Source organism: Pleurodeles waltl, chromosome 1_1, assembly GCF_031143425.1.
Source record: "Pleurodeles waltl isolate 20211129_DDA chromosome 1_1, aPleWal1.hap1.20221129, whole genome shotgun sequence".
NCBI classification, from domain to species: domain Eukaryota; kingdom Metazoa; phylum Chordata; class Amphibia; order Caudata; family Salamandridae; genus Pleurodeles; species Pleurodeles waltl.
The window spans coordinates 213,722,519-213,736,682 of NC_090436.1; the positions used below are offsets into that span (position 1 = coordinate 213,722,519).

Here is a 14,164-nt window from a genome sequence, read left to right on the forward strand (position 1 = left end):
CTCTGCTGCCTCCTCAGGAATTAAGGATGAGCCAGTAACACCTACTGGTTGGATAACCAGGATTGGGGATCTAGTGCGTGAAAAGGTCGCAGTTAAAAAAGAATTTGGTCCTTCTTATCGAGAACCTGTCCCTGTGTTGGGGGTGAGCGGCACGAGAACTGTGATTTTACCGCCGCTGCGAGGGGCCAAAGGAAATCGCTTTGTTTCCATTGATAATGTCAAGTTACAACATGTGGCCGATTCTGCACAGCAGACCAAGAGGGACACCCAGTAGTTCCAGAATCCCTCTCACTACTGGGGAGGAAGTCCCGCTGCAGGTGATTTTCACCGACACGGTTTCCTCTCCGAGCTTGGGGAGGGTGGATGATGATCTTGCGATTGTTCCACCGACGGCGATTAATATGGAATCTTGTGATCAAATTGCTGTACGTTCTACTGACGTTTCTGAACATATGGTTTATAGCGTGCCACGGCGAGAGCCTCCATCTGCTTCTTCGTTCACAGTTGCACCTTTTGCTAGAACTGCTTCTGGCTGCTTCAACGACGCTGATAATGATGGGTCCGGCTCCTCGTCCTCGATGTCTTCTGTCCACGACGGCTGCTGGGTTGGCTTAAACGCACATATTTTGTGTTTCCTTGGAACTATTTTTGGCTGTTTTTGGCCGTGATGACTATTTTATTATGGTTGGGATTTGTGGTTACTTTTTTTCTGATCATACATGGTCATTTTCTTCCTGATCGATCTGACATGGAGCACGTGGAGACTGTGTTAAAACCGCATTTTTCGTCTCATATGGTTCGAAGAGACTTGTCCACAGTAAACATTTCTGCTATACCAGTTCCGGATGGAATTGTGTGGGATAAAGTAATGTTTGATATCTATGGTCCCACTGAATTGATTCAAATACCGTATGCCCTCAAATTATCAATAAATGATATTGTTATACCTGGCATTGTTTCTGATGATTGGGATGTGAAGACAGTAGATTCTATGCTAACGGATTTGCAATATTATACTGTCTATGACGATGAAGATGCTTACCAGTTTAGAGATAATCATGGTGACATGTTTTGTTACAACTATTATGGACACCACTTTATTCATAAAGCTAGTAGCCCTAAGCCCATGTTTAATTATGTGCAATGGGAACATTGCTCGACTCCTCCACAAGGGAGTTCGAAAACGTATTATGATAAATTTGCATATTTTTCTGGGCATGATCAACGAAATGCTAAGTCCTACTATTTTAAAGTTGCACCGTATTCTAATAAGCAAATGTTATTGACCGATACTAAATTACTGTATTCCAATTTGTTTGTATCTAAACTTTCGGTCGAGGGATATGAATACTGGTTTAAAACTGTTGACTTGAAAAGTGTTTGGGGTTCGAAAAATTGGCACATGCAAGGCAGGGACACGCTATTTAGAGCATGCATTATCCCTGTGCAGATGATTTTCCTCAATGACACAGTACAACAGACTAGCTGTTTGGGCTTAGCGACAATTAGGGAGTTGACTTTGCCTAGTATACCTGTCCCTTCTAAATTAAAAAATTGGCAGCACTATGTGAATGCTACTTTTAGTGACTTTACACATTGGGTCCAGAATGGTACGCTTAACACTTCGTTACATCCAGGCGGGTGGTTATTATGGCCTGTGGACACTAATATGTGTCATCAACGTTTTGTCACCTCTTCAGGGGGGTTCAGGACTAGTAGGGCAGACCCTCGTTACGTTTCACCAGAACATGCTGATATTATAACTACATACAGTGTGGGAAAGCTTTGTCAGCAATGGTTGAAGTCATCCACGCTGGATGCAGTTAAGTCACATTTCACGTTACTGTCTAATGATACTGATTTACAAGATTTTTTGTCAGGTCCCAAAGTACCACGAAAGAAAAGGTTCTTATACGAGGTTTATAATGAGATTTGGAAGCTTTCACAACAGGAGGCTGCAGCCCGGTTGAGGCAGATTGATCAAGAAAATCTGATGCAGACTTTGTCTGTTGTTGATAATGGCATGCATACCCTTTCTGACCGTGTTTACACGATTGACAGCATTGTTTTCTCTGCCATTGACATTATTAAATCGGACATGTCTTCTTTATATCATGGGCAGAGTCAGACGTGGTCCATCATGCAGCTGGGTTGGACTCTTCAGACCTTGAAGGCGGGTCGCGTTCCATGGCAGCACGTTCGTGCCAGAGAGATCTTTATCTCTTTTAATTTGACTCGTCAACAACAACTGATGGCTAAAAAGGAAGCAACATATGTTATGTTAAATATTGAGAAATTAGAGAAACTGCCTTTCACGGTAGCTGAGATTCCGTCAGCTGAATGGTTGATTCATGGGGTTATTAATTTGCCTATCTCTACTTTGCAATTTACTTTGTGTTTGAAACACATTCCGGTGGGAAGATATGAACTATTGGGAGACAGTTACATACACGAGGTGTGGGACCTTCCCTTTCAGTACAGATGTGTTAATGGTTTGAAGGAGGTTTTTCTTAGCGGCAGCGAATGCGAAGCTTCTGTCAGCCATTCAATGGTTTGTAAACAGCTGTCCTTGCACGGGGCGTGTAACGCTTCGATTGCTAACTTAGCTTGTTATCTGAAGGGAGTTCCAGTCCCGGTTATTAAAAACACTTTCCAGGTGCTTTCTAACGGCAGTTACATTGTCCTTAACAGCGAACGCTGCTGTGGCATGCGTGCCGGAATAGTTTACATCGTCGTTGTCAACAAGGCCGTTACGTGCTGCGGGAATGCGTTGTTTCCCCCCACTCAAATTAGGGAGGTAGCGGACATCTGGCCTCATATTGCTACTTCCAAGGTTGATTTTGACAAATTGAGTCGGCTAAAAGCTCTATTGTTTCAAAAGCATGTGGCCCTTACATCTGCTAGCGAGACCTACGCACTTCAGGTGGCAAGGTCATCGGCGGAGATACAGTCCCTTTTGAATACTAACTTTCCGAATCACTTCAGTGAACTTGTGGGACGTATATTTAATGCATCCAGCACTGCTGGTATTGCACATTTTTTCAAAGTCGTTGGTGTTGGTTTCGCTCACACCTTCTCTTCCATATTCGGTTTGATACCTTCGGCTATACATTCTATTTTCGGAAGCATTTTTGGGGGTTTCCGGATAACTTTGGCTTTATTGGCTGGAGTCTTGCTGTTGTTGCTATTTTTTCGCAATGGCTGTCCCGTCACAACGAGATCCTGTATTGCTGCTCCCGTCAGCGCAGCTGTGTCGTGAACGCATGATGCAGCATTTTGGAGCGACACTCCTGGGACATTTGGAGTGTGACTGGTCTCTGTCATTCAGACCGGTTTTGGATTGTGTGCAACGCGTGTTTCGGTGCCTTTGGTGCTCGTTTGAACATGCACTGGCTCTCTGTCTCTCATTGCAGCGCCCTCCAATGGTCGATACTGATCTGTTGATGTTCCCGATTAGGGCTCATTCCCAGACTTGTTCACTACGGATGCGCTTGCTTCGTGAGGCAGTTTATGAGATTCCCTTCCTGGAGGAAGATGGTATTGTCTCTTTCATAGGCCCTGCACGGGGTGCCGCCCTGAATGGTTTTGGGGCTTTGGATCACACCTGCTCCATGGTGCTTTGTGGCGTGGATCTTCCGATATTGACATATATCGAAGTGGAGGAACTCCTGCGTTCTATTGCTTCTATCTGACGATTGGATTTTTACGAAATTGACACTATATTGAATTTGGCTTTATGGTCACGTGTTACCTAAATTTATGACTTTGTTGTCTTCTCACTTTGTCGAAATAATTGTTTTAGGTATTGTTTATATTTGGGGCATCCTTTTATATTATTGGAACCACTTGCTACCGACAAGGGGAGGGTGTAGTGTGGTTAGTTTTACGTATTCATTGCGCTTTAGCTTCAGGCTTTAGGCCTTTGTGCACTTTGCCCTGAATATATTTTATTCATTTGCTGACAGCTTAGAGCCTCTGTGCACTTTGCTCTACATGCTTTTTATTAGGCTTCGTACTGTTATTTTTCAAATAGCTAGTTCTACGGTGTTGTTTTTTTATTCATATCACACTGTTTTGCCTACTTCAGCACTGGAGTTCTCCATAACATATTTACTCTGTGCTTCAGTCAAGGATACAGTCTGGTACATTGCGATAGACGTGGTAAGAGTTTAGACTTGGCATTCCTGCGTAGGGACATTTTGTGATCACGATGACATGTTAGTTATAAAATCACTTCCTCGTCCCAATACACGCAAGAGGGAGATTCCGACCAGGGAACCACAACTAGACGCTGACTGCCTCGTTGCAGATGCTGAACCAAGATCACAGGTCTTTGCTCAGGTATGAGGGCTGATGTCTCCACAGTGATTCTAATAGGCAAGCTAGAAGCTTAACATGCTGTGCTCTAAATAGAACAAGCAGAGGGAGAGTAGAAACTGTTAGACAATATGATAGCTTTGTTCCTATGTTTTACTCTCCTGGTGACTATTTCAATCCTACTGTGTTGTATCGTTCTGGTTATTGCGGCTCACGCCTTAATATCTAAAATACAGTCGTTTTATTAAAACATTATATAAAACTTATACTGTCTTTGTCATTTGTATATGAGATCATATTGGAAATAAGAGAGTTGGTTTGGATCTGAGTAACCACGACTTCCCTGAGAAGTTCCAAAGATGTCATGCACTCGGCTGCCAAATCATTCCTTCCACATTGGAGAAATGAGGCACTGCTAGTTAGCCGGAGCAAAAACCGGATTTAGGGTGACAGAGTTCTTTACACGTGGGTCAGACTCAGTCCCCCACACCGTTATAGATCCTGCTACCCAGAAATCCAGTAGTCTCATTTAGAATAATGAGAGCCCACGCGACAACATCACTGTCCTGCTCTACTGTCCTTGGATCTTAACAAGGTGCAGCAAGTCTGAAGAGACCTCTCTGTCATTCATAATGCTAATAGCAAGATGGAGTTCATTGCAAGGTGGAGTGTCTCAATGGGGCTTCTTCTTGGGGGTAGGGAGTATTTAAATATAAATCTAAGTTGTCTCTGTAGGGCCTGTGGTGGTGAAAATGGCTTGTGTCGCAATCTAGGTAAATAGCATGCTACCATATGTCTGAATGTGGCTTCTGCGGGACATCACTCCCTTCCTGCCCAGGCGTGAAGGGTGGATTCGGACTGAGTCGAAGACCATGTGTGCTGCAATGCAGATTTTGGTGCAGAGGATAGGTCTGGGCCAGCTTGGCATCAAGCCACTTGGCGCACACTGAAAATGTTGAGTTTTCTTATGAGGTGGATCCTCTATCAGGGTGTAGCATTCTTTTCTAGGCAGATACCTGATTTATAGTCGAGATACCTTTAGAGGCCAATTATCAGAGGAATTTGACCAGTCCTTGTTGTAAGGCCTGAAATCCATGATATGGTCTTGGACCTGGGTTTAGCCTTTGTTGGTAAAGCTGAAGAAACAGCATAAGAGTCTGCTGGAGAGTGTCATTGAGCTCTGCTTTTTTATTTACTCTTTCATGAACCATACATCAAGAAAAACAGCAAGTTATTATGGCAACCTGGTATTTGTGACAAAAGTTGTGAACAAATAGTATCACACCACCATGTGGCATATTTGATATGTATGGGAACAACAAATATATAGTATGCTGTCCTAGTACAATAACAACCCTAAAACAGATAGACAAGAATACAGTTATGGGTTGACATTCTGCCTATCAAGACAGTCACCCAGAAGTATATGTTCTTAGTTTGGTACATTCGGGAAAGGAGAGTAGTATATACATCCATTGTATCATTACAATAAATCAGATTCTTAATTCACTCTTTCGTACTGGGAAGGGGCATTTTCCCCAATGCAAAGCAACTCTCTTCTCTTAGCCGTAAGTTAAGCCAGGTCTGTATACCTCCTTACCTTAGCATGGATCTCGGAAAACTCACCCAGTAATACCAGCATCAGCGAGTGGTTCAGTGGCTGACAGATCATCCAACCAAATATTACAAATATCTCCACCAAACAGGCAGCCACCCTGGGCAGTCCCAGGCCAAGCATAAAATGGGCATGACACGTACAGAATTGTGCTGTCTCCAGTAATGAGCTCTCTAAATTGTTAGACTCAAATCTTTCTGCATCTTCGGCAACCATGCCTGTTAGATACTTTGTAGAATCTTTGCACTACATGAAGCTGTACCATGGTTACCGTCTGTCTCTTCAATGTCTAAAGGCTATTTCTGTTGCACGCCTACTCAGTGTGGTGCCACGGGTGGACAGAGGTTAGAGACTCTCTTGGTTTGGTCATGGGAAGCATGGTCAAATTTTAAAAGGAGTGTTTGACAAAAACTCCCGCCAAATGCGTCATTGTCATATGACCTGGTCCCAAATTCTTCAGAGCTGTGCTGGTCATGTGCTGAATGCTGTAGCCCCAATCTTCTGCTGCCCGGTCCTCTGGTGAAACAATATCCCTTCAGACACCACTTTAACTAAGCACTTTAGACTCATCCAAACGCTACAGTGGAAAAATAATTTGAGATGAAGTCTATGTTTTGGTGCACTGCTGACCTCAGTGGAAGTACCGTGAGTCACCTTGAAACCACATGTGAAGAAAAACATGTGGTTAAGTTCACTGCCCAACTACTAAATATCAGGAATTTGTACAGTATGTGAGCTGCAACAGCACATGCATATCAATATATGACATGTATGCTACTGGTGCTGGTAAACCTTGGAGATACAAAGTAATGAACAGTGGGTGTGAGACCTGTGATACAATTCCAAAACATGATAAACGTTACTTCCATTTACAATTCAAATCTTACTCCACATATGAAAATAAAGGAAAATATACTTACTTAGAAGAGAAACCGCGCTGACAACTGCTAGAAAAAACTCGATTTACAATAGGTTCTCGAATACTGAAAAGCATTTTTGGCTCTTCTGGATCATAGATAAGAGAGTCATTGTATTCATCTGTGACTGAAGAAAAATGGAACCTAGTTAACTGAAGATAATCATCACCTTTAAAGGAATATCAAACAATATAATACCTATTAAAATGCTGCTGGGCCACATTATCAGATACTAATAGAGTTTATACTCATTCTGATGAGTGTTTTGCAAGGATTACTACGTTTTGTGTTTGAGGCAGGCTACCCAAATCTTGACTTATCAGACACTTGATACTTATTTCTGGGCAGTATATGTTGGTGAGGCATTATTTTGGTGGGACCATCATGCATTACAAAAGAGACATAACAATGTAATTGACAAAACATATCATGTGTCTTAAACCCCTTCGCTGCCAGGCCTATTCCCCCTCGGGTGCCAAGCCTTTTTTTGACTATTTGGGGCAGTTTGGGCTTAGGCCCTCATAACTTTTTGTCCACATAAGCTATCCACGCCAAATTTGCGTCCTTTTTTTCCCCAACATCCTAGGGATTCTGGAGGTACCCAGACTTTGCGGGTTCCCCTGAAGGACACCAAGAAATTAGCCAAAATACAGCAAAGATTTCGGGTTTTTCTTTTAAAATGGGGAAAAAAAGGGCTGCAGAAGAAGGCTTGTGGTTTTGTACCTGAAAATGGCATCAAAAAGGGTTTGCAGTTTTAAAATCACCATCTTCCCAGCTTTCAGGAACAGGCAAACTTGAATCAGAAAAGCCCTTTTTTCAACATAATTTTGGCATTTTACTGGGACATATGCCATTTGTACTATTTTTTCTGCTTTTTACGCACTGTCTTACATTTGGAAGGAAAAAATGTAGAGAAAGACAAGGGGCAATAACACTTGTTTTGCTATTCTGTGTTCCCCCAAGTCTCCGAATAAAAATGGTACCTCACTTGCGTGGGTAGGCCTAACGCTCGCGACAGGAAACACAACATGGACACATCACATTTTTACACTGAAATGTGACATGTTTTTTGCAAAGTGCCTAGCTGTAGATTTTGGCCTCTTGCACCAAGGGAAACCTACCAAACCGGTGCATTTTTGAAAACTAGACACCTAGGGAAATCCAGGATGGGATGACTGGTGGGGCTCTGACCAGGTTCTGTTACACAGAATCCTTTGCAAACCATAACATTTGGCCGAAAAAAAGAGTTTTTCCTCTCATTTCGGTGACAGAAAGTTCTAGAATCTGAGAGGAGCCACAAATTTCCTTCCACCCAGCGTTCCCCCAAGTCTCCCGAACAAAATGGCACCTCACTTTTGTGGGTAGGCGTGGCGGCCTTGACAGGAAATGCCCAAAAACACAACGTGGACACATCACATTTTCCCAAAGAAAATAGAGCTGTTTTTTTTTTTTTTGCAAAGTGCCTAGCTGTGGTTTACGGCCTCTAGCTCAGCCGGCACCTAGGGAAACCTCGCAAATCTGCACATTTTTGAAAAAACTACACACCTAGGGGAATCCAAGATGGGGTAACTTGTGGGGCTCCGACCAGGTTCTATTACCCAGAATCCTTTGCAAACCTCAAAATCTGGCCAAAAAAAAACACTTTTTCCTCTCATTTCGGTAAGAGAACGTTCTGGAATCTTAGAGGAGCCACAAATTTCCTTCCACTCAGCGTTCCCCATGTCTCCCGATAAAAATGGTACCTCGCTAGTGTGGTTAGGCCTAGTGCTAGCGAAAGAAAATGCCCCAAAACACTATTTGGGGGGGGGGGGGGGGGGGGGGTATTTAACCTGCATTTTTGGTCTTGGGCTCAGCAGCCATCTAGGGAAACCTACCAAACCCAGACGTTTCTGAAAACTAGACACCCGAGGGAGTCCAGGGAGGTGTGACTTGCGTGGATCCCCCAATTATTTCTTTCAGAATTCTCAGCAAACCTCAAATTTAGCTAAAAAAACAAACAAACACTTTTTCCCCACATTTCTGTGTGAGATCACTGCACCGGGACAAATTTCCTACCACACAACGTTCACCTCAGTCTCCCGGTAAAAATGATACCTCACTTGTGTAGGTGTGCAAAGTGCCTGTGACAGGAAAGAGCCAAAAATGTGTCGAAATTGAGGGGGAACCAAACCTGGTCCAAAACGGCAGTTTGAAAAAAAAGATTTTTAGGCTGACAAGTACAGCAGAATTGTTATCGGTATAGATGAGACAATGTTGTGTGGTAGGAATTTTGTGGATTCCTGCAGATTCCGGAAGGTTCCATCACAAAAATGTGGGAAAAATGTGTGATTTCCGGCAAAGTTGGGGGTTTGCAGGGCATTGTGGGTAAGAAAAAGGTGCGGGTTGCATGTGAAGCACACCACCCTGGAATGAACCAGATGTTTCGTTTTCAGATGTGTCTGGGTTTTGTGGATTTTTCTACATGGTAGCGTCCCAAAGTCAAAAAAGTGCAGCCCTCACCATTCCAAGTGGGACAATTTGAGAGTTACCAAGCTCTAATGGCCCAAAGGTAAAACCAAAACCCAAAATAATCAAATGTCTTCTTGTTTGCCGTGGGATAAGATGTTTTAGTGTGCGGAGGAGAGCTGAAAGACTGATCCCAGCTTCAGTTGGGGTGGAGGCATAACAAGGCCCATACTGGTTGGTAGCCACCACCCACTATATATATTTTTTTTAAAATTCCATGCCATCTAGTAGAGTTTCTGCCCCTCTGGGGTGTGGATTGGGGTAATTGCCCCATCTGCCCACTGGTGGCCAGAATAACTTTGGCCCCATTTATTTGGGGTGGGGTTATGGCCATACCCCCACCCTCTTATTTTGACAAAAAAATCTTCCCTGGTGTCTAGTGGCTTCTCCTCCCCCCGGAGGCAGATCAGCCTAATATAATTAGGCCGATCTGCACCCAGGGAGAGGCAGAAATGGCCTCCCAAGGGAGCGACCCTTGCCTAAGTAGTCGCTCCCAACATATACCACAAAAAAATAAAAATAATTATCCCTGGTGTCTAGGGGTTTTCTGCCCCCCTCCAACCAACCTCCCCCCCCCCCCTCACCCCCAGGGAGAGGCCCTTGCCCAAGGGGCGGCTCCCCTTATGCGTAAGGATAATTTAAAAAAAAAAAAAAAAAAACATGGTGTCTAGTGGTTTCTGCCCCTATGGGCTCTTGCCGAAGAGGTCACTCCCTACACATAAAATAAATAAAAAATAAAACAAACAAAAAAGATGATCTGTGGTGTCAAGGGGTTTTCTGCCCCCTGCTTCCAGCGTGATGGTAGGTGACCTCTTATGAGGTGAGCACGCTGTCGCGTGCTGACATCATCATACGTCACTGAGGGGGTCTGGGGTGAAAAGGGAAGCGATCCTCCTTCTAGCCCGGACCTGGGTGGGTAGGGGGGGGCGGCCCTCAGGGGGAGCGCTAGTGCTTCCCCTGAGGGACGGTAATCGGACGTAATGGTTGCGTCCGTGGCACCTGAGAGGCGCAGCTATGGACATAACCATTACATCTATGGCCCACAAGGTGTTAACGTTACTGATGTAAAGTGGAGCATCTAAATCGTATTACTATATTTGTGTATTCTGATTATAATACTATGGTATAAATGCATATAATCATGTTTCATTTAGAATTCTTATTTTCATTTATAATTGCAAGATGCACTTACAATCATGTATTTCAAATGTGCATTGACTGTTTTATTAAGTTGCATAACCAAAGGCCTGAAACATTTGGTTTCTTCTGTTTAACCTTCAATGTGGAGTTTTGATCACACTGCAATGTTTTTCTCTGCAGGTGCGTCCGTGCTCATCTAAAGTTAATGAAAAGGCATATTGTGCTTTGAAGATAGTGAAGTACAGGAGGATAATTTGGCAAGGACAGGGAGCACTAACCAACTGAGAAGAAGAGACTCCTGTTTGTGTACCAGTCACTGGGAGATGTCCAAGGTCATCCTGATGTTTGATTCATGGGATGACAGACCTGATGGGAGTTGCCAATTTTAACTGCAAAGGAGATGGCGAACTACTTGCTTGATGACAGAGATTTCTCAAAGGTTCTGTGAGTTTAACTGGCAATCACTTACTTTGATGAGAGCACATTCGCTGGAGCTTGGGAGGGGTATAGACCGCTCTACCCTTATACCTTTGTGTGGCTTTATGCTATACATCGATTTGCTTATCAGAACTTCTGAGGTTTCTGTTATGGTTACACTTTATTATATTTCCTGAGACTTAATTGGGATTTGCCTTTAGTCTAGTTTAAGGTATCTAGATTAGCTTAGATTCTCTTAATTGTTAGGCAAGAAGACCAATATACAGATCATCTGATTCTGTTTCTTATCTGTTGTGTTTCTTCAACGGACATTCTTGTATGCCTAATGCTTATACAATTTAACTTCATTTGACACTTCACTTCACCTTTGGTGATTCTGTATTTATATAGCATGTTTTCTAAGATTCATTTAACCCAGTTTGGCTCCTAATTTGTAATAAACCTTTGAACTTTATTCTCTGCCTCATGGATTTAATGTGTGACCAAATATGTTACACTATCAATTGAATCTAAAGGTTGATTTGAACTCTCCTTTACCTCTCGAGCATCCTAATAAGGTCAATCAGAAAAAGAAAAGTAAGAACATGGGCCCAGAGTCTCGTTTATTTATTTTCCTCCTCTTTCATGCTTGCATCATAAATGGAATAACCTTCTGGAATGATGATAAACGCTAGTATATTTTTTGGGCAATTTTGATTCTGTCCCTTTTATACTGAGAATTGTATATGCTTATGCTTTCTATAATTGTGATACCTATGATTAATTTAAGATCTAATATTTTCAGCTTACAAAATGGATGATGGTGAATACAAGTAATGTGTTTCACAAGGGGTGGCGAGTGACAGAGAAGCAACAAGAGCGTAGCTAGAGTGGTCTGCGATGTCACTCTATACTATCAGCCTGCTGCCTAAAGTCATCAATCACCACAGAGGTTAGCAACATTAAACCACACTCTATTCTCAATAGTGCACGTTCACAAAATAACCGACTTCTTGAATATTCCAAAATTAGAAAGCAATAATTTCCCTCAAAAATGAATCTTAGCTATAGTGGGATCAAAAATAGTAACCAGAGTATAGTAGGAACTCAAGATGAAATCGAACCAATTAACAGGATAAAATGGCAAACAGATATTCAACCCACCCTGAACAATCTACTTATCTCACTGTTGGATGCTGGTACAACCGAATGAAAGTGATACTATAATCTCTCTATAATTATGTCAAACTTACACAAATTCTTCCAACTGAATTAAGCAGCCTGGCCTATTTTCCTAATAAACCGCTGAACAAATCACAGAAATTAGGGTTCTTAAGAAGTAGTTAAACAAAACATTGAGGAATAACACTCTAAAGGAAACAAGTGAGGGTAGAGAAAGAATTGCATAAGGTGGCAAAATCAAAAAACACTTGAAAGTTTAGGATTTTGGTAAATCAGACCATAACAAAAAATAAGGTCGGAGACACCAATAACACCCCTTCTGCAAGTTGGTCACTACATATAAATAACTTATTTGTGAGCAATGAAATATCTGAATTTCCTGCCATTGAAAGAAAATTCTCAGAAGTCTTGGAGCAATCTCTGATACTAACTGGAGTAGTAAGCACTCATGTCGTTCTGCAGAAATGGTGCACCAGGTCCAAATAGCCTTCAATTGCCATGGTTCAATTAGACCAAGCCTTATGGGCCAAAGTTATACTAATGCTTTACAAATTATTTTTTTGCTGCGAATACAATATTGAAAAGCTGGAATGACTCCCTCCTTGTACTGATCCATAGAAAGGACGCATCTAATACTCCTGACAACTATTGCCTACTGACAGTAGTGGACATTGAGGGGAAGTGCTTTGTGAAACTAATAAACAAAGAGTTGGAACAGCAGGCAGTAGAGAAAAACCTTGTCCCATTTATTCAAACAAGCTTCCAGAAAAGAGGCAGCATAGAGGACAACTTGCTAACTTTGTGAATGTTAGCTGATCACTGAATGACAGAAGGGTCACTTGCTAAAAACTGTCTTTATTAAGCTTACCACAGCCTTTGATCATGTTGCCAGAGGAAGATTATGGTGCAAAGTGACAAATTGGTACACCAAGCCATATCTATAACAGCTATAATAAGACTTTATACTGACAATTGGGCCAAAGTGCAGTTAACAACACAATGGGCTATGGCAAACAAGTTACTTATCTTCGGTAACACTCTTTCTGGTAGATACTCTATGTAACTACAGATTACTCACCTTCTGAATATTCCCCATGAGTCAGACCAGATCCGGAAAATCTTTAGCAGTGTTCCTGTGCACTGAAAGGTGGCATCATGTGGCTCTGTGCCAAAACCATTCTGCTCTGGAAATGACATGTGGGGCCAGCAATAAGCGCTACCCATGAGCACTGATGCCAGTTGCTTTCTTGGCTATGCACACCCCCAGGTGAAGAGCCCAATAAAAAATTGTCTTTGGCGAGTGACCAGATCTCTTGACTTAGAACCTTTATAGATCTAAAAAGTGCCCAGCTCACAGAATGGGGGTGGATAGGATGGTTAGTGAGGAATCTGTGGTTATATAGAGTACCTATGAGAAAGAACATTACCAAAGTTAAGTAACTTGATCTCCTGATAGGTACTTCTACCTGCAGATCCCACACCTTCTGAATACATACCAAAGCAATACCTCCAGGTTGTAGGTCTCTGAACTAGCTCAAACCAAAAAGTCCTGCATGACTCAGCGGGCAAAGTGTTCATCTTGACAGACCTTGCTATCCAGACATCAGTGTTTCGTGAATGTGTGGCGTGATGCTCACATAACCAGGCAAATACCCGGAACAGGCACCCCATGTACCAATGCAGTTTTAGGAGTCTTAGCTTTTGATCAATGCATAGCAAGTTTTGATGTAGAATAAGATTCAATGAGAAATGCTTCTCTTCTGCACTGTCTTGCCCTTTTTCACCCCAGCTAATCCAGTGAATTGTCAGGACCAAGCGGAGATCCCAGAGAGGCATACTGGAAGAAAACATGTTGTAAACTTTTCAAAAAATGCATCACCATAGTTGATTAATAGATGGCTAATCTGGCAAATGAAGGAAATCAGAAAGAGTTGACAACTACCATTTAACAGTGACCACAACAAGTCCTTGCTGTGCTAGGGACAACGCAAAAAGCAGCCCTTCAGAAAGCGTGCCTTCAAGTGGGTCAATCTGCAGAGTAGCACAGTAGGCTACAAACCGATCCTAACGG

The 14,164-nt window shown here is 42.5% G+C and overlaps 1 protein-coding gene across 2 annotated transcripts in view; it reads right to left on the reverse strand.

The window, feature by feature from the left end:
* Positions 1-14,164, reverse strand: part of NADK2 (NAD kinase 2, mitochondrial) — a 547,365-nt gene that overhangs the window by 36,356 nt on the left and 496,845 nt on the right. For both annotated transcript variants that reach the window (XM_069221023.1, XM_069221015.1), the window contains exon 11: positions 6,853-6,976. In XM_069221023.1, coding sequence (XP_069077124.1) covers positions 6,853-6,976 — 124 coding nt within the window. The remainder of the gene's footprint in view (positions 1-6,852; positions 6,977-14,164) is intronic.